At 41.4% G+C, this 20292-nt stretch overlaps 1 protein-coding gene across 2 annotated transcripts; it reads right to left on the bottom strand.

Moving 5' to 3' along the window:
• Positions 1-1469: 1469 nt before the first annotated feature.
• On the bottom strand, positions 1470-19551 carry DIPK1A (divergent protein kinase domain 1A). Of its 2 annotated transcripts, XM_086462857.1 has the most exons (5): positions 19498-19551; positions 4835-4969; positions 4436-4543; positions 3596-3772; positions 1470-2282 (listed from the first exon to the last, which is right to left on the bottom strand). In XM_086462857.1, exons 1-5 carry the CDS (start codon positions 19549-19551, stop codon positions 1470-1472), a joined length of 1287 nt encoding a protein of 428 aa, XP_086318983.1. The 2 variants fall into 2 exon arrangements, with proteins under 2 accessions (XP_086318983.1, XP_009959876.2); XM_009961574.2 differs by lacking the exons at positions 3596-3772; positions 19498-19551 and having other exon boundaries at positions 4835-4960.
• Between the last annotated feature and the right edge of the window lie 741 nt (positions 19552-20292).

Below are 20292 nucleotides of genomic sequence, written 5' to 3'. Positions count from 1 at the left end.
TTAAAGGCTCAGGAGTTAGAAGTCTACAGATGACTGCCATTAAAATCATGAAGGATCGAACTACTTCATACCTAAAGCATTTGTAAATTAAGCATTAGCAGGTAAGTACTGAGCACGGTATTAAGGTGTTTGTTTCATGGACATACAGTTCTGCATAATTGTGAACACAGACAAAACGACAGGGGTGCAGCTCAGAGGTGGGAGAGCAGTCAGTGCTAGGATCAGGTGCTGTTTGTTTACCCGGGACTTGAGACTTAACAATGACTCATAGATGCTACTAGAAAAAAAAGAGGAGTAACACACTACAGCTCGCTCATGTTCCACCTCATTCCTAGCTGTTACTGTCTCATGGGCTCCCATTTAAGCAATATTCCACGATCCTGAACAATCCAGCTTCTGGCCTACGTACTTCCTGCAACAGCTCAAGAGGATTTGAGTACAGGTCTGTAGCTAAATTTGGAGGGACAGTAAAGAGTCAAGACTTTATCCACAGCTACTACTTTTGTTTCATGTGTCATACAGCAGATTCCTACACTATGCAAGCTTCCTTTCTTAACTGTTTGCATATTTCTGCTATCAGGACTTTTAAAAAATGTAATTTATTTCAGTTCTCGTAAATAGCTTAGTCCACAAACTCGTCACTTTTCAGTATTTGCTACAGCTTAACTTGGGTTAAAGGTTTCAGCTGAAGTACGGTAATCTACAGTTTGTGAAACTGATGGTGATATTGCTGCTAGACTATACACATGATTTTAAGAAATACTCTAAAATTCTTGGCTTCCAACATGGTTCCCTGTGTAAGGACTTAAAAAGTGTTGAACTACTTAAACATTCACTATGTAAGCATGAGGTAACAAGGTGTAAACAGAATGCAATTTAAGTCTCATATTACAACCTGTCAGTTCTAGAATAGAATTCTGATTTTCCACAGTTTAAAGATTATTAATGTGCAAATTCTGCCATGCCAAGGTATTAGTAAACTTCAGTCTCACAGTTCAGTTTATTCACAACAGCAGCTTGGACTCAGACACATTAGTTGGCAGTAGTGGTTGGTTCTTCATGAAACTACTTAGGATAAAAATCTTTTTGCAGGTATTTCACAAGTGAGCGATGATTTTCACAGACTGGTAAGATGTTCCATCAGCTGACGTGGTGGCACAGTGAATACTTCCATCCTGTTCAAGGTCTGACAAAGTGCACAGAACAGTCAAGCATGCAGGGGGTTTGTTTCCGCAACGCAGCACTGGAACGCCAGAAGGGCTCCTGGCCTCTGCCCCGTCAGTCAGTGGCATGGTCGTTCCTTGAGAAGCCCTGTCATAAGGTACCGACTGAAGGGCAAGAGTTCACGAGCCATTAATGAAATCTGAGTAAAGAAATAACTTTAAAAAACCGCTGCAGATTGTTTCTATCAAACGTGGTAGGCCACCTCTAGTGGCAGGCATCGGTATTACCTTCTGCTGGTGGAGCGGCTAAGAATCATTGGTGTGGGAAATTTTCTTCCACAGTAAAGTTTTTAAGTTGTTGAGTATTAAAGAATGCTCCATTTCCATCTGATTTGCTGTGACTTTAAGGGCAATGCACAAGTACAGTTGTTTTTCTAGTTCTTCATGGATATCAGAAGGAGCACCACGAAGCAGATAGTCTTTAAGTAGCTGACAGGCTTTTGCCAAGTTCGGCTGAATTACTTCTGTGGTACATCTCCTTTTGCTTTGGTCACAGAGAGTCCTACAGTCTGTTCCATAAATACAGTCCAAATCTGATTCACACTGACGATCTTTAATTAGTTCCTTCAAATTCATTTCTGGCACAATTTTTCTCATGTCCATCATTTTCAAATCATATTTATCATTATATCCCAAGTTTTTGGCACTTGTATCACACATGAGGAAGTTTCCATAAGGTCCATGGAAAATATCTTCCACAAACTCTAGAAGCCCTATCGCTATTTTTGCCTTTCTTGGCCATGATGGAGTAAACCATTGGTCCATGCTTCTTCTGAAGCCAGCGGGAATGAAAAATTCTATAATCCATGGAAGGCTGATTCCATAGAGAGAGGTATATTCAACTCTTTCAGTCACATAGAGATCCCCACAAAACCCCATCAGCTTGGGAGTGTGTTCTTTATCCTGCAAGATCACCATTAACAGAAACTCATTTAGCTGCAGAAGCGCCCAAGCAGATTTTGCCTCTGGCAAAGAAACTCGACCATCTTTGTTTCCATCAGCAAAAGACAGGATGAGATTAACCAGTTCTGAAAGATTTCCTTGTTCACCCAATTTTGCCTAAAAGCAACAAATGAAAAAGATTAAGCATGATCTCATTAACTACCACCAATCCACCTGTCACTCTAGCTCCTCTTACTCTCCGCCTACGGACAGTATGGTAGGGTATGTTATGTTCCAGTTTTCATCGGTTATAGATGTTACAGGACTTGCTATCAGGCGCCTGAAGCGCTGCTTTTTTGTTCTGTTTTCAAAGGCACCAAGTATTCCGAAAGCACTAGTGTTCTTTGCATTTCAAAATGCAAACATTAAAATTCAAACATTGTTCTTGGTCAGATTGGTCTTTAGAAAAATCGGATCAAGTACCTCGTTAAATATTCTCTTAGAAAAAGTATGTAGACTTCAAATAAGTTTTGCTCACGTTTAGTTTCTAGCTGATTAAGCCTTACAGGTGCAGAGAAATTACAGCATCGACCGCATTTTGGCCAACTCTAAAAATTGCCGAGACACACTGGGTACAAATCCTATATGGTAAGTGACTGAAACAGGTAATTTTGTTATTTGATATTACCACCTCCATCGTATCAATACAGAGAAAGAAGTCATGGCTGGAATCGGAACTGTTGCATTTTCAACTACCACCAATGCATGGAGGAAGTCAGATAAACTCTTCACAAATTCTCCCAAAAACTACTCCAACACCTGCTGCTCCCCCGTGCTTAGAGACAAAGCTACTGTAACGCACAACAACTGCCATCAGCTTTACAGAACTGTGTTACGTGTGTGTGCACGTGTACACACGCGCTCACTCAGGTAGAACAGCATTACTTCCGTCACTGCAGACACAGGGGTTATGACAACAGCACGAGAATTTTAAGAAAGAAAACCCCAAATCAGTACTGACACAGCATCAAAGTGATTACGTGATGAGAATTCCGGGGCAGCATTAAGCATCACGTTAGTATAACGCAGAGAGAACTGGGAGAAGCACGGCTGGTCGCTCTGGTTAGAGAGATTCCTGCCGCTCAGTTAACACAGTATCTCTCCAAGCATAAAGAGTTTTCAAACTGTGACTCAGTCTTTGTACTTCGTTACAATAACCCCAAAAGCAGGAAAAAAAACCATTTTGGCCATATTTTCTATACAAATACAAGTGAAAGCTGTAGACATGCAAGGTGCATACCAGCTTCCATCTGTCAAAATTAAGGGAAAAAACTCATAATCAGTTGCCTCAAACTTCGAGATAAGCACCTCTGAGAAAAACTGGGTTTGTGCTGATTATTTTTCTAACAGGCTCATACAATAGGGCACTCTCTCCAGCTGCAGGAAAATAAGCCTTTCTGTCAAAACAGAAGAAATAAGCATATACTTACTTTAAAAAGACCATATACCATTTCTTTGAACTTCTCAACGGTGGTTCCTCTTGTTGGTTTATCAAATAGGACTATTTCCTTCCTTGGCTCTGGGTCAGTACCAAAATCAAGTTGAGCAGCTTCTTCCATCTGGCATTTTATAACACCTTGCAGATTTCCCCAGATTCCTAAATACATCTGTGCATGAAAAGAGCGAAAAAGGTAAACAACACTGTAGAAATCCATCATCTAAAGACCACCTGTCCTCCCAGCACTGCTTCAAGGGTCAAGTAGCAACACAGAAAACAGAGTCCCGCGTACAGGTAACGCACACAGCACATCCAACAATGGCAACTCCAAGCATGATATGCTACCGCAGGTACTTAGGAGACACCACACTGCCAAAATGCAGCATGTACAGCGAATTAAGACAGCTTAATAATGAGCATATTGGCATTACTACCACCTTTGCACAGGTTGTTGAGAGGCTATTTGGGAAGCAGGATTGCAGAGAAGTGGTATGCTGTACAAAAGTATAGTTATTCTGTCATCATGTGGAAGGATCCAGTATATTTTATATATATGTTTCTAAAATATATGTATTATAAAATAACATCACTCTACCTATAGGAATAACTTATTATATACAGGTGCATATTGTACATAATAGATCATTAATAATACATATTATACCTATATATTCTGTATGTGTAAACATGCCCTGCATATCACAGCAAATAAAGTCTGAAATCATCTGTATTAAACAGACACAGCTTGCTGACACTGAGGTCTACTTGATGTTCCAGGTACTGATGTTTTGGTGGCAAATAATAAAACTAGGCTGGATGAGTAAAGCCTTACCTGGTTATTGGGCTTTGTTGACAAACATTTTCCAAAATACAATGTTTCTTTAGCACAAAGACTGCTACACGCTGAGCCATCGATAACTCCGGTCTTGTATTTATCACACTGAAACAAACAGGGAGAAAAACATTGAACAAATTGCTCAAGAAAGGAGGCAACATCTACATCTCTCCCAACACCTGACTCTGTAAAGAAAAATCTAAGAAAACAATTTTAATAACCCTACACCAAAACAATGTTAAGAAACATAACTGGGTTTATGTGTAACTGAAGACGTAATCTTACTTCAACATGACGGAATATCAGAATTTAATTAATTTACATGCTGCACTGACTGAATTGGCTGTGGAACTAGTCAGGACAAACACTTAAGAAAGCTGTGCTAAATATACTTACTATTAATTTCCTACAGTCATGTCCTCTGCATAGTTCTGTGTAGGTGGAGTACTGAACATACGTAACCCAGCTGCCAATAAATACTACTAACCAAGAGATGAAGAGATACTTCATCCGCATGTATGAGAAACGTACCTAGAGGACACAAAGAGAAAACATTCTCTGTAATTCATTCAGCAGTAGTCAGAATGATAGATCAAACATGATTTACTATTTCACCTTTAAGAATTTGACTTCCACAGTGACAAAATAAGCAGACTACATTACATGGAACACTCGCTTCCCTCAGAGAGCAGAGCTGACAGGGGAGGTCAGTTTGACTTACATAGGCTGAAGGAAAATTAAGATGTAAATAAATAGAAGAAAAGGTGACAGACCCTCATAGGGCAAGCCAGGCTGCAAGAACCAATTTGATCAACATACAAACTGCATTTTTCTCTAAGACCAGTTATTTATGTTCCACTCCTGGTAAACCAAATCAAACAGACCAAGAATCTGATAAAAAAAATAATCTGTGTTAATATACAAATATGCAAGATAGATATACAACGAGCAGGGTGCGTACCAGGGGCAGGCTCCACGTGCTGAAGTCTCCTACTCCTTCTCTGAAATGACACCATTTAATTATGCAAGTAAAATTCCTCTGTACTAGCCTCACCTTCAGTGGTCTTTCCCATAACTGTATGCAAGACTTTCCTGTTGTTTCTGTGGCCTCACATTTACATTTTTCACTAGAGACAGAGGAAAAAAGTATTTATAAATTAAGGATTGAGGGAGAGCCAAGTGCCTTGTAAGGGAAGAGGCACATTTTGATCTTTTTCTGTTTTGTTGTTGGTTTTTTTCTCTTCTCCACCAAGATTGGTGTGTTAACAGTTTGATTTTCATACTCACATCAGGATTAGAAAAGAATTAGAAAGTGATGATCAGCTTTAGCAACAGGATGCAAGGAAAGCGCACGACAGCAGCTACATAGGGTCAGCACGAGATCCGCTTCTGTTACTATCCTGATCTTCAGCAATAGCTATAGATGTCATCAGAGGGTGAGAACATGTAACACACATCCCAAATGTGCTCCCATTTTCCTCTAGAAGAACCCACTAAGCCAGATGTGATTTTCTGTATTTGGTAAACCTCACACCATTTATCTCTCATGAACTTACCCAGACTCCCTTAAAATCCACATAAGCTTTTAGCACCACAACACCCCGTAGCAATTCTTTCCACGGGTCTACTATCCACTGTACCGAGGTCAGGGACCGGACTTTTATCTTCTTTAAATCTGGTTCATATTAGCTTTGTTTGAGATCCCCTAGTTCACATGTTGGAACTTCTGTCCACTCTCTCCACATCTGTCATGATTTTATAAGCCTCCATCACATGCCTCCCAGCCATGTCATCTCTTTTCCAGATTGACAGGTCTTAACTTTGCTGTTCCTCAGAGAGAAACCGTTCCACATGTTTCGAAAAGGTTTCAAGAAAGGTTGTAGTGATGAGCAGTTTTGCCATCACATACGTACACACATGCCGAGCTAACCCATCTCACACATACTCATTTCAGATGGCTCCATCTGCATGGGAGAAAAAGCACTGAAATAATTCCAATTTACTACAATTTGATAGTAATTATCTTAAATCACAGTAAACTGAACACATGGCTTCAGCTTTTAAGTATTTTATATTTCAGAAAAAAATACTGTTACTAAAGAAAATAATCTTCCACAGACATAGGAAGATCTTCAAAGATGCGTCTCCCTTTCTAAATATGCAATTTATTTATTTTTAAGGGAGGGGAGATAAAAGAAGCAGCTCTAATCAGTTGAACAGTAGCTTGGTTTAAGAACCTATTACAAGAACTGACTATTTCAAACCCTAACAAAAGAAGTACAATTCCTAGGTACATGAGTACTACTCTCAACCTAGAGTGGTTCCAACCCTTCGGCCGTAAGTCCTCTCATGATCCTTCAGACAGGCACTCGCTCCATCTGAAGACTAAAGAGGGAGTGTATCTAGACCTCATATAGTTCTGTAAGGAACACGAAGTCTCAAAGAGAAGCAGGAATGCAAGAAACACCACAGAAAAACTGCTAGGGAAGACGATACTGTACGGCTCAGCCCTTCATTTTATAACCTATTACCATTCCATTTTATAGCATAACAATTTTAAAAAAATAAACGAGTAATTGTGAACCAAGGGGAAGGTGCACACAAGGTGTTTTAACACTTTCAAATGTAAAGCAGCGGTCCCAAAATTACCTGTGACTCATTCCATGAGAAAGACTGAGAGCCTTTTGTCTGTATTTTGAGAGTAGACACACCTTATGCCCAAACAAACAACCCTAAAATACAAACCTGCCCAAGTCAAAGGAAATCTTAATCCTCACCCCATCGCCCCACTCCCCAACCCCCAATAAAACCACCAAAAAGCCCAACCTGAACAACGCCAGAAGTCAACCCAACAAATGACACAGAAAAGCAGGAGCGTGCTGGTATGGCCCTTAAACAGTTCCAGCATAAATATTTCTCATGATACTTTATGGCCCTTCAAAACACGCAGTGCCATGAAATTCCACATCAAAACAGTGTTTGTGGTTCCAAGATGCTAATAAACATGTATCCACAACTTCTGCAAGAATGTAAATTTAGATTCTAAATGAGCGAACATTCCTCCTGAGGGCAAGCAGAAACAGATCAACCGACCCAAGGCCTCACAGGTAGTGACTCACACCTGAATCTAGATCTCAGAAGTCACAGTCCACTGCTCTAACCACAATTTCACATGTCTCCCCTTCTACAGTAGAGCAAAAAAGCTTCATTGTTGTCTTTATGTGATCAACCAAAGCTTGTTCAAATCTGCACATTCTTCACCTTGCTCAGCACAAGAATTCAAAGCTTCAGTAAAAAAAAAATTAGAAGCATCACTAACGTTTATTTGGGGACAACTTTAAACTTCAGGCACCTTATTAACGAAAATGAGAGTTGTAACACACTTGTCTAACTCAAGAGGCCTGACTTGAAAGTGGGCGTTTTCTTTCCATAGGCTCATATACACATACTTGTCCACTTTATCATCTCAAAACTTCTTTCCTTGCTTCAAGACCAGTTCCTCTGCCTTTGAGTCAATATTGTAGTTACAGCCCAGCACCTGGTTATCTAAGAAAGTGATTTCTATTTTCTTTAATATACTAAGCTATAATTTTCTGTATTTCAGCAGAAGCATCACAAGATGATCTGGTCATACAGCCACAGAAACTTCACTGATAAGTAAACAGTTATAGTAAAAAACACGTTAGTGTCATATTCTAAATTTTTCTGCTTTTGAAAATCAGAGTCAAAACAGGAAAATCGCATCTTTGGACTTGCTTGACTGCAATTCCACTATAGAAATTGTTCACTACAGTGCAAATTGCTTTGCCCCTGCTCCTTCACACCTCTATACTGAAGCCCATTTTTCTCATAATTACACCCAAAGAACTGTTTGTGAGTCTACACCACAGGTGAAATCAGGGAGTTAACCTGATTCACAGTACAAGCCTGCAGGCAGTCGTGTCAGCACAACTGCAGGATAGTGCACCTTGGCAACACCAGTAGAAATATTCTGAAGCCATTTTGCTAACCAACATTTTAAACCTCTTTGCCTTATTTTAAAGTTTTGTTCCTCCACTGTCAGTGCTGCAAGTGAAGCCAGTTTAAAGACCACCACGTACTGCAATTTTTTTTAACCATTCATGTTTTAGACTGTTGAAGAGAGCAAAATGAATATTCCTTTCTGTAACATATATAGCATATTCGTGCACCAAAAAGTCACTTAAAAACCAAATCGTTGTACCCATCCACAGTAAACTATGTTTATAGTATCCTTAGTCTTCTCTAAACATCCATGAATAAGACTAAATATTAAGGTTTATCACTAAATAATGTAAAGATTTTGTTTATGCTGTCTAAGAAGTACTATCAGAACTTTGAAAGGCTGATTGTGGTACTGTAGATGTCTAACTGTTTAATAAACTACACGTCTTTAATATAAATACAGCTTAAGAGGAACATGGAATACAAATACCCAAACCCACACTTATTAAAAAAAAAAAAATTACTTTCAAAGATTTGGGCCACTTTAACAAATGAAGTGTTTGAGTACCCTCATATCTATATGTAACCAAAGAAGGAAACGTAGGAGAGAACAGTACAGGAACATGGGATGGTCATGCCAGACCCCATCAATGGTCCACCATAAAGATGCTTTGAAGAGAAAAAAAAAAAATTCCCATCAAGAATTATCAGTGCAACTTTAGAAATCAAATAATCAAAATTTCATCACAAGTTGTTGATTCAGATCATATTTTATTCAAAATAAAAAACTTTCTTAACTGCTGGTGACTGAAAGCTCATCATATACATTGTTATTTTGCTGCTAGAAGTCTCTGACAGACACACCTAGGAGAAGTGAGCTTTCTGTAACGAGGAGCTTGAAATGCCTCACATCCTTGGGCCCACCAAATCAGGACTGAGGTTAGCAAGGGGCCAGTGTTAAACAGATAAATAAATAAATTCATATCTGACCTATGTTTAAGCATGGGATTTCTGTTTCCAGGAGAGCTACCTCCTCAAATGCTTAAAAATTTCAAACTGTTTTTCAACTTTTATGAAACTAAGCAAATGTTTTATCATGAATAAATCAAGAATTAAACTGAGAAAATAAAATGTAAAATCTGATACTGCTTCAGAGTGAGCTCTCAGCCACCAGCTAAAAGCTTGGAAAGCTTATGGAGGGAGACCTGGGAGGGGAGGGAGGAAGTGGGTTCCAGAAGATGGCAACAGGATGAACAGTATTACCTAGCTTTAAAATGGGGGGAAAACACAGAACTGCAGCAGATGTAAATAAGCCAGCTTTTTTAACTAGAAAAGAATAAAATAATTTATGAGTACTTACAAAAATATGACAAACAACCATCATGCATTACACCCTTTCCTCTTGGAAGAAATAATCCAAGAAAGGTCAGTTCCAGGATACCCAAAGGTGATTCCAATCCATGTAGCTGCGGTCCTGCCACGTGTCTCAGCTGCACATCCCTGTTCCTTCACTCCTTCACACACACTCACTTGACTTGATCTTAAAACCACCTAGCTCAAAAAAGAGATAGATACAACTAACTGCTTTTATTCTGGTGATAAATCTTGACCAGACAGTTCCCTCAACCAGTTGTTCTTTTATGGCATTTTATTGAGAGTGTTGTAAGAGGGGAATAATTTCTGCTATTTTCCTCAGAGCCACAAAGACCTTAGTTGGAGTAACATGTAATTTCCTCTAAAGCATGGTATCCGCAATACGGATACAAACTGGATGGAGTACCAAAGGAGACCAACAATAATGCTATGTGGTTGACAGCACATTTAGAAACAGCTCAGAAAATACATGAGGAAGCTGGGGGTAGGGAGGACAGAATGGTCACGAAAACAAAACTGACAGCAAAGGGCCGGGTAGCATCAAAAAAGAAATAGGATACATAAGCCTTTCCCATTGAAAGAACACCGCTAAAATGACAGAAATGCAAGACTCCTAGTGCAATTTCCTAGCCTACCAAAAAAAAAACAACAAAAAAAACCAACAAAAAAAAAGACAACAACAATTTACCACACCTACATACCTACATGCTTACAAAAAAGAATCACAAACGTTCTTGCAAACCATGCTACCTGACAGACTGACGGAAAGCAGTAGAAGTCATCCTACATGTGAAGCAGCCATAAGTGAGAACGGATACTTTACCAATGGGTTCAGAAATACTTCCCCCACCACTGCCCCTACAAAAACTGAAATCTTAGTTCAAGCGCAGGTGGGCTGAGCCTCATCTCTTCTTTCTTCCAGACCATCTTCTGTATTTAGTCATTTACAATTTTCACTTACTAGGTTTTTTCCCTCTTTCTGGTAACCATCTCAAACTGCTTAGCCAGTCTTAGTGTCCCCCTCTTGAACACACATTATCTGCTATTCTTTTTCTTCCAGTTATTGCCAGACTATTTCCATCTGATTTTGCAACACTGGCCACAGTTCCTGTCTTCCTCCACTGTCTGTCTTTCATTCTCAGGTAGGTTTCCAGCAGCACTCAGTGCCTCATCCACTTCTTCAGTTTCTCCAGCACAACTTTCCTACTTCAGCATCCTTGCCCTGAACTACTGCCCGTGTACAAAATGCACTTCTCATCCACTGGCATTCTTCTTTCACAGCTCTGGGACTCCAGCAGAGGTGGCATGGCAAAGCACTAGGACAGCGTCTCTCTCCCTGTTCTCACTTCCAGAGCCAAAGGAAAGCTGTAAGCAGGGCAGATGGATTCTTTGCATAGTTTAGTTCTTACACCCACACTACTCACAATACACCAAAACAAAACCAAAGAGATCCGTTCTTCCCCAGCAGACCTGTCCCAGGAAGACCAGGTTACCAGCCTTGAGGCAGCCCTCCAGCAGAGGTCTCTTGAAACACAGTTTTGGACTGCGAGGTGAACCAAACCAGTAGATCAAAAACATTTAAGGTACAGGATCGAGGAACTGCCTGATCTGGATCAGTTGTTAGCATACAACCAGATTTTTCTCAGTCCATCTAAAAAATACAATATGCTTTTTCTTTGCTCCCTTCATAGTGCTGGTTGAAGCACAGATGACACACACAGTTCTAGCATTTACCAATAAGAACCACTATTGTATAGTCATGCAGGTTCAACATCTTCTGTAATAATTTACTAATTTTTATTTGTTCTTATACCACCTAAAAACTCATGGTTTCATAACCTAGAGTTTAATTATTTTTTTTTCTGGTTTCAGCATAGTAATAATGAGTGCTCTGTAGTACAGTTCCTGAAATTATCTAACTAGGTGAGTCATTAATCTATTTTTACTTTGGGTAACGTTTCTGTAACTAGATACCGTATCAAACAGAAAGAATGACCTTCTTTCCCTTCGCAAGCACAATGAGCTACAGCAACATACGAAGAGAGGTACAAAAGCTATCTGCAACTAAAGCATGGTATTTTGAGAAAATCAGAGCATATTCAGTTATTGATAACCACGCAATGAGGACATGTTCATTAGTTTTTTGTACTCATCTTTTTGTCAGGATTGACTTCTAATCCACTGAGCAAACAGCTGCCCATTATTCCCACTTCCACTCCCCTGCCCAAATCCTCTGCCAAAGGTTACCACCATGCAGTAGAGCCTGCAGAAGCCAACACAGTTAGGTCTCATACTCAGAGAATCACCTTCATGAAAAAACATTTTCACTGGAAGTTTCCAGCAGTCAAACAAGTAATGAGCTGGAGTAGCTAAAGTCTGGATGCACACTCACTCTTGACACTTCCGCCGTAGGTACAGTAAACCAACAGAGCATGGGGTCAGAGGAGCATCTTGGACTACCCCAGCAGAACTCCTCAGAGCTCAGCTGTTAGTGTTAGCCCCCTTACTGACTACCTACAATTGAGATGTGCCAGGCTCAAATGAGAATGGCTGCGTTGGCACAGGCTGACTCAAACCACCTTTTAACTTGTTGCCTCCACACTGTCACACAGCTTACTTAAATTTTGTTTTCCGTCTAAATATATACCACCAAGGTAGTGTTGTAAACCTAATCACAGGATGAAACTCTGTCTGAATTTCATACAATAACTAAATAAAACCCAAACACAACGATCACATACACAGAGAACTCCAGCAACAAAACTCTTGAGCATTCAGTCTGAAAGGGATGTACGGTTTCAAACAGCTTGCAGTATTCTACCTAAATCTGCTGCCAGCAAAAAAAAAGGGGATCTTGTTCAGAGTTTCAGGTAAGTCCTTTTCCTTCCTACCCAACCTCCCACATTCTTTATGCAGCCTTGAGCTGCTGAGATACACTATACAGAGCAAGAAAGAATGGTAGCCTCCTATCCTCCATCCAGCACTTGGCCTACAGCAGCTGGAAAAGCTGACAGATGACATTCCTACACATCAAAGTTTTCTCCAGAAATGTGCTGGGGTTTGGGGGTTTTGTTGTTGTTGTTTGGGAGGGGGTTGTTGTTTTCTTTTTTCTTTTTCTTTCTTAAGTAAACAGTACTATAGTACAAGCATAATTTAAAAATTCAGTATCAAAGGTGGGTGCTTTCTTTATCATTTCATGTACTTTCAAGCGTCTTTCATTTATGAAGCTTAATTATGTTTCCTCAAATTAACTTAAATCCTACCAGAAGTCATCTCTTATCTTGACATACCCCTGCACATTATTGAAGGAAACACTTTCTCTCTAAGTCCCATTCTTCAGATAAGTCTAAGTACTATTTCTTTCAGAAAGTAAATAAAAGCACCAGCTAAAAACAAGCTAAAAAAAGTGTTTCCCATCTAAGCAGCAAAGCTTAATTAATTTAAGATCGTGGCTTTCTCCTTTAGCCACAAAAGGACAGGACCAACTATACAAATCTGGGGGGAGAGGGCATATCAAGGTAACACAAAGCATATGCAGTTATAGCATTTCCTACTTTTTTCCCCTTCAAGACTGCGATCTACAAACAAGCCGCATCCAGAATATTTATTCTTTAGCATCTCAACAATGCTAAAATTCTGTGCCAAAGAACCACATGCATGAACGCCAACACTTACAATCATGGTGGTCAGGGTTCAATGTTAGATTTACTTGGCTTCTTTGGGGCAGGGTATAGGGGACCTATTAATGCAGTCCAAGTCCCACTTGACCCCACACTGCATTCTACGCAGCATTCCAAGTATTTCCTTTAAGTTCTATTATCAAAGTTGTGAGGCAAGGAACATAAGGAGAAATAACTGGGGTTTTTGCTGCAAAATGGACATTGCCCCAAAACAAAACCATCAAATCAAGGCCGAAGCCATAGCAAGACACCTCCTTTTTTCCAATAAGCATCAAGCTTTCTGGCAACTAAGTGCTTTCTCTTAAACATCACTTTTAGTTTTATTTCTCCAAAGAGAAGTATGATTTGCCATAAACTATCACAATTTGAAATACGTTCCACATTTTGATACCAAACACCATACATAAAAACAATCCATGACAAAAATTGCATCAGTACAGAGTTTCTGGTATGTTAACTTCAACATACCAGCATGTCTTCCAGGGCTTTCTAGCTCACAGAAGCCCAATCTGGATCTCTAACTCCATCACACACACTTTCAGAGACTCAAAGCAACACAGGAACTTCTTTTATTGTGTGAAATTCTACCCACAATCAAGAAAGGATACCAAACATAACAGCAGGCAGTTTTCAGTGATTCAAGCAACATCTGTGGGAGACAGAAGCTCATAAAACTTTAAAAAAACCCAACCATGGGTTTTTATGAACAAGTAACCACAAGAAGGACACAAATGTCATTTACAGACACTAAATGCAAATATATGAAAGATTATTGTTCCACAGCTGCAGTCAGTCTGGAAAATAAGTCTGTAGAGAACAGGATGCCTGAGGCAGAGTTTGAATAGGAAAGATAAAAAAAAGTTGGTTTTTTTTTTTTCAATTTGATTTTTGTTTTTAGAAGTGAACCTTTTTATAACTATTTAATTACCCAGTCCTTAATAAAATATCGCAGAACACCTACAGGAAGAACTAAAAATTTTATATCCTCATTTCTTACAGACAATTCTGACAACGGTCTTCCTAGAGCCTGTCACAAGACTCTTCTCTTCAAAATGTCTTCTATTAATAGGATTACTGAAAATTCTAATACATTAATTTTCTTCAGTATTTCCCCACACATACATAAGAGGAAGCTCTTATGAATCAGGAATTATAGCAAGTAAGTGCTAATGACTATCGTGCATCTATTTGAAAGACAAGATACAGTGATTTCCTTCAGGAAACATGTTTCGTCGTTTTGTTTGGGGTTTTTTTAAAACTATTTCTAATAACCCGAATACTATAGAACATAAACAATATAGCACACAAAACTACTGGCAAAATCTGAGAAAGATCAGGAGACTTAAATCTCACAATTTTAGGCAAAGTTCTTTCATGCATAAAAAAACCTGCTTGGGAACCAAAGCTTCTGGGACAACAAATCTTCTTCATTCCCCAAAGTTTCTGCTGACTCCTTCTATGAGCCTCTATGAGTACTAAGCTTTAAACCAAAGTACCATTTAATGCAATCTCATATTAAATACATACCGTTTAGTACAATCTCAGAGACCAGCAGCGGTCTGCATGCCTCAGGACCACTGCAGAGTATTGACCATATTCATAGTACAGGAGAGAACACTGTACATATGGATTTATCCAAATTTGTCCTCCTTCTCAAGCAGAAAGGGGATGTGTTTGGGACAGAAAATCCTCCCCAAATGCCATCTGACTACATCATATACTTGGCAGGAAGTTCCAGAGAAGCTAGATTTATTTTGGGCTCAGCACTGTGCCAATGCAGTTGCATAGCTTCTGACTTGCAAACGACTTCAGTCCTGCCAGTTCAGAGCACGGACAAGGGCATCCATCTGCTTACAGAAGACCACAAGGTTCCACTCTCTTTGATTCAAAGGGAATTGCTTTTCTAATAAGGACGTTCAGCAAAAGACACGATCATTATTTGGTTTCTTCCCATACATTCCCCCTATCAAATTTCCATTTCCTCCCCAGAATCGGTCTATGAGTGTAGACGCACTTAGTCCACTTCACCTAGGAAGTGCCAGAACTGATGTGGAAGTGCTATACTAACGCAGCAGGGACACGGATCTAGCGAGCCTGGTTGGGTCGCCTGTGTGCTGATGCACCCTGAATACAGCACATACGCTACGCAGATCACCTGAACACATATCTGAGCAAGAAGTCCCAAAGATTAGGGAGCAACGCATATAGACAGACTTCCTTTGGAATCGTAACAAACTGCTAGGAAACTTTTAATAACAACATATTCGGGGTAACAGGAGGACTGAGAGTTCCAAAGCTCTCAAAAAAAGAAGAAAGTGTTCAAAACCAGAAAACACAATTTATCTTTTTTGCTTCACTCTTCCATCAAGACTTTTAAACACGAGCCAGGGAACACAAGAATGAAGGAAAGCACTTGTAATCTTAAAAGGATATTACAGAGTCAACTTCTTCCATCACTTGTATATTCTACTGTCATGTGCAGTGAATAATAATTAGACATTCATCTCCTGGAATAGAACTGGAAAACCACTTCTGGCAAAACTGAAGCCTGGATGCACTCCAAAGCATATGGAGAGCAGTGGATCAAAATGCAACATAACTTGCCAGTTTTTTGGTAACTGTACTTTTTATTTAAAACATTTTTATGGTTGAAGAGTATGAAAGTGTTTCTTTGTTTAATAGTACAGATAGCTTAATTCGGCAAAGTATTCCACATAACCATAGTGCACTCATGTTCTCCAAATCAGAGTTGCTCGCCTCATTTGTTTTACATACTAGCAATAGGAAAGAACAGATAAAATTGTAGGCCCATCTTGTTAGAAATCCTGTTTTGTTCTCTGTTCAGGTTGGTTTACGGATCGTAGGATGCATTTCAGGTAGGCTGACATGATCTGAGAATATTAGCCCACACTGTCTTGGGTGCCATGTACTGGACACATTCACATCTTTAAGAGCAGGCAGTGCACGCTTAAGATTATGCTAGTGCCTTGAATTGTTTGTATCCTGAGTAATCTAACTGAGTAAACAGACTTGGAGATATCTTCTGAAATAAAATAATGACTGAGATGGAAAACAGGACGTTTCTCCTTAAAAGGTTAAACAAAGCAAAAAAAAGATTAAAATCCTAGAAGAAAGAGATGATACAGGAAATTTCTGTTGTCTAGGGCTTTAAAACTTGTTTATTCTTTGGCCCTTCAAAGACAGTCTCTTGTATATTACTGAAGTCCATGGGACATCACTAAAGAGTCTGTAAACTTGGTCCAGAATCTCTAGAGGCCAGAAAGCTTCCAAACATGCAAGCGTTCTTTACATGATTATTGTCATGCACAATCCTGCTGGCTTGCCCTCAGCCTCAGGATGTAACTGCTAACTACAGCTGGCAGAAAGAACTTCAGGACGTCTCCCACATTTGGAACGCTAACCTCTCCTTGTAAAACAGAAAATCCCGACAGTGTTAATCACCCAAATGTAAGATCCTATAAAGACAACTAGATTTTTTTGGGGGTGGTATTTAGTAGCTTTTGAACGTTTGTCAGGTTTGAGGCGGTTTTGTTGTTGTTTCATTTGTTTTACTATTATTGTATGATTTGCAGTTTAATCAATGGGAAAATTTTGTATTTCAGAGTTCCTGTTTTGTGATGAAACTTTAACATTGTCTCTGTGGGTCCATAACCACTAGGTTTTGGGCTGAGGTAAGATATCCAAGAGTTCACCCTGCTCCTTTTACATGAGCTGACACTTGGCAGCACACCCTTGGCAGTCAGACAGATCATCAACTGATTACCTATGGATCTAGCATTCTGCATAAAAACTAAAGAACGTGTAAAATAATAATAAGAAAACATTTGTCACAGATTATCAGTTGCAAACCAACTCATAGCATCCTGCTCCTATTACAGCAGAAAAGCTAGAGCAGGTATAAAGTTCGGTCTCACAGAACCTAATGTTCTATCACCTCACTTGACAACACTGTTTTCAAAAAGTCTGGAACACCAGCCAACAACATTTGGAAGGCTCTCAGCAATACCTTCCATTGTACAACCATCTTCCCTGGTGTGCTTCTTGAAATATGGCACGGCAAACCTACGCAAATCTTTCCATCTTGCTTGTAGCTACATCTCAGCGAGCTGAAGTCTAGCATTTACTTAGCATTGGCTTCTTTGGAGACAAATCTCAATAAAGCACTCGGCAATTAGCATATTTAAACCATGACTACATTTGCATGTACCAACAGTAACATGCAGTGACAAGAAAAGCCAATATATTGATAGCTTGCTGCCATTCTGTGGATGCATCAAATACCAACATACATTCACTGTCTAGCACAGAAAAATATGCTAGTGTTCACAAAGCCACTATCAGATCTCCTAAAACAAATCTGTGGAATATTCAAATTGAGCTTCCAGTATAAGAAAGCACAGTCAGAAATATTTTTTTAAACTGCGACAGAAAGATATTTAACTACTTTGGCTTTTCTAATAAACGATTTTGCCGTCTTCCTGTTTCTCAGCAGATTTTAAAATAACATTTTGCTTGAAAGGCCTTCAAGACAACGTTAAGAAGAGTGGAGAAAAATATTATCAGACATCAACGTATAACGGTCAGAGACAGACATCACCAAGGCAAAGGAGGCAAACAAGTTGGAGAATCCTCATTTGAAAGGTAGCACATAGATTATTAATTCATTTTTATTTGTATCAGAGGTTTTGTCCTATGGGAATCCAAATGCTGTACAAATGTCTACTTCAGTAAATACTTTGAGAGTAATCTTTTCTGGTCTAAAAAGCAAGTGATACTGACCCAGATTTACAGATACATGCCATAAAACAAATACTAAAGAGGGTAAGATTATACCCATATCTGTACACTTCTCCTTAAATGTTACATCCCATTTTGGGTACTTCCAAAAAGAGCGTAAGATCGGAAAAGTTCCAGACAAGGAGGAATGAAAACATTTGAGACTTTAAAATGCATCAGGATGAAGTTTACATTTTTTAATCCAATGATCACAAAGCATTTCATAAGCTACCAACAGCTAATGAACATGTAAGTAGTATATACAAGAGAAGTACGCATTATATTTATCCCATCCAATTCAACAAATGCTCATTTTACTCATGTTTTAAATAAAACATAAAGCAACAGCTAAAAAGGAATCCCAGAGGATAACCCTCAACAGACCACAAGGTCATAACTAAGATTTCACAGTGGAACTTCCTGCTACAGGATAGCCTGTACAGCACTTTCAATCAAAACAACTGATAGCTGAAGTAGTACAAACATGTACCTGTGTATGTACATATAAGAGTGTGTAAATACAAACGCACGGACCGACTAACTACTGGACAGCAGAAGAAAAGTGCCCGACATTAATTCTTTCAGGACACGTGAAAAAACGAGTCTGCTCATGCAAGCTCTAATCCATCCTCTGCTGGGATGGATGTCCACAGCACCGGCGGCAGGTGTAAAGGAGCGACACGTGGAGAAAACCAGGAGGTTCCGCCGGGCCCTGGCAGTGCCGCGGGTGTAGCTGCCCAAGTGAAAACCTCCTGTGAGCCCGAGGGGGCCGGGGGAGCCGGCGGGCAGGTTGCCGCGTAACAGGTCCTGCCGTCGAGCAGCGCGGGCCGCTCGGGGAGGGCGCTCCACCGAGCTCGCTGCACCCCAGGGGCGGCAAAAGAGGCCCGATGCGACCGGCGTGGAGGGGCGACAACAGGCACCGCGGCCCCCGAGGCCGCCCGCCACCTGCTCCCGTGCCCCAAGACCCGCCGGCAAGGGGCCCGCCGGCCGTGGCTAGTCCCGCAGCACCCCCCTCCCGCCGGCCGAGCCGCCGAGCAGCAGCGGCGCGGCGCAGCCGAGCCCCATCCGCCGCCAGGCGCCGGCGGGAGGGAACGACGGCCGCACCCGCGGCGGGCCGGGGGAAGCGGCGAGCCCTGCGGGTGGCGCCCGCTCCTGAGGGAACTTTACAGGGGGTGGGAGAGCGGGGAGGGAAGGGTGCTGGCACCGGCCTGCCCGCCGCGGGGGGACGGTCCGCTGCCGGCCTACCTGCGCGTAGTGGGGTTTCCTGAGCCAGGCCCCCGGGAAGAGCCGCCTCGCCATGGCAATCACACATCCCCGCAGCGGGCGGCGATCGGAGGCGGAGCGGTAACGAGCGCTTCCCCGCCTGCCGCTGCAGCCGCGCCGCCGGCTCGGCTCGCCACAACGCACGGCGGCGGCGGCGGCGGCGAGGGAAAAGGGAGCGAGCGCGGCGGCCGCCCTCCCTCAGGTACCGGCGGCCGCCGAGCGACAGCAGCTGTCAGCGGGCAAAAAGGGCGGGCAACCGCCGCCTCCACCGACGCAACAACCCGCTCCCCCCGCCGCCCGCTGCTTAACGCGGAGGACCGCGGCAGCCGTGAGGGAACAAGGCGGAGCTAAGGGGCGAGGGGGGCGGGGCGAGGAGAGACCCCGCCCCGCCTCGACGGGGCGGGGGTCTCTCCTCGCCCCGCCCCCTCGCCCCTCAGGCGCCTCGAGACCGAGGGGCTGTTGCCGCCTTTTTTTTCCCGCTCCCGGGCCGTGAGGGGCAGGAGTGGTGTTTGTGGAGCTGAGAGCCACCCCCGAGTTCCCCTCAGCGCTGATGTCTGTCAGAAAGTGTTCAGGCCAGTCTGAGGACAATTACGAAGAAGTCAGTTAATAAATAATGTGTCTCATTGATTGTGAACAGGGTCCTGTCATTTACTGGACAGGGTATTAAAACCACCTGCGGGCCTGTTATAGTCTGGAAAAAAAAAAGAGTATTTACTCCAAAATAAGGAGGGAGTGTTTGTCTGGGCCTCTGTTAACACAGATTAGGGACACCAATCT

Source organism: Leptosomus discolor, chromosome 3 (assembly GCF_034619465.1).
Source record: "Leptosomus discolor isolate bLepDis1 chromosome 3, bLepDis1.hap2, whole genome shotgun sequence".
In the NCBI taxonomy this organism is placed as follows: domain Eukaryota; kingdom Metazoa; phylum Chordata; class Aves; order Leptosomiformes; family Leptosomidae; genus Leptosomus; species Leptosomus discolor.
This window is presented reverse-complemented; position numbering and strand designations above follow the sequence as displayed.

Coding starts and splice junctions, on each gene's coding strand:
- DIPK1A (XM_086462857.1), bottom strand. CDS start 19,551: ATGGCGAGGCGGCTCTTCCCGGGGGCCTGGCTCAGGAAACCCCACTAC. Junction 4,970..19,497: donor GGAAACCCCACTACGCGCAG/GTAGGCCGGCAG, acceptor TGTGTCCTCTAG/GTACGTTTCTCATACATGCG. Junction 2,283..3,595: donor TGGTATATGGTCTTTTTAAA/GTAAGTATATGC, acceptor TGTTGCTTTTAG/GCAAAATTGGGTGAACAAGG.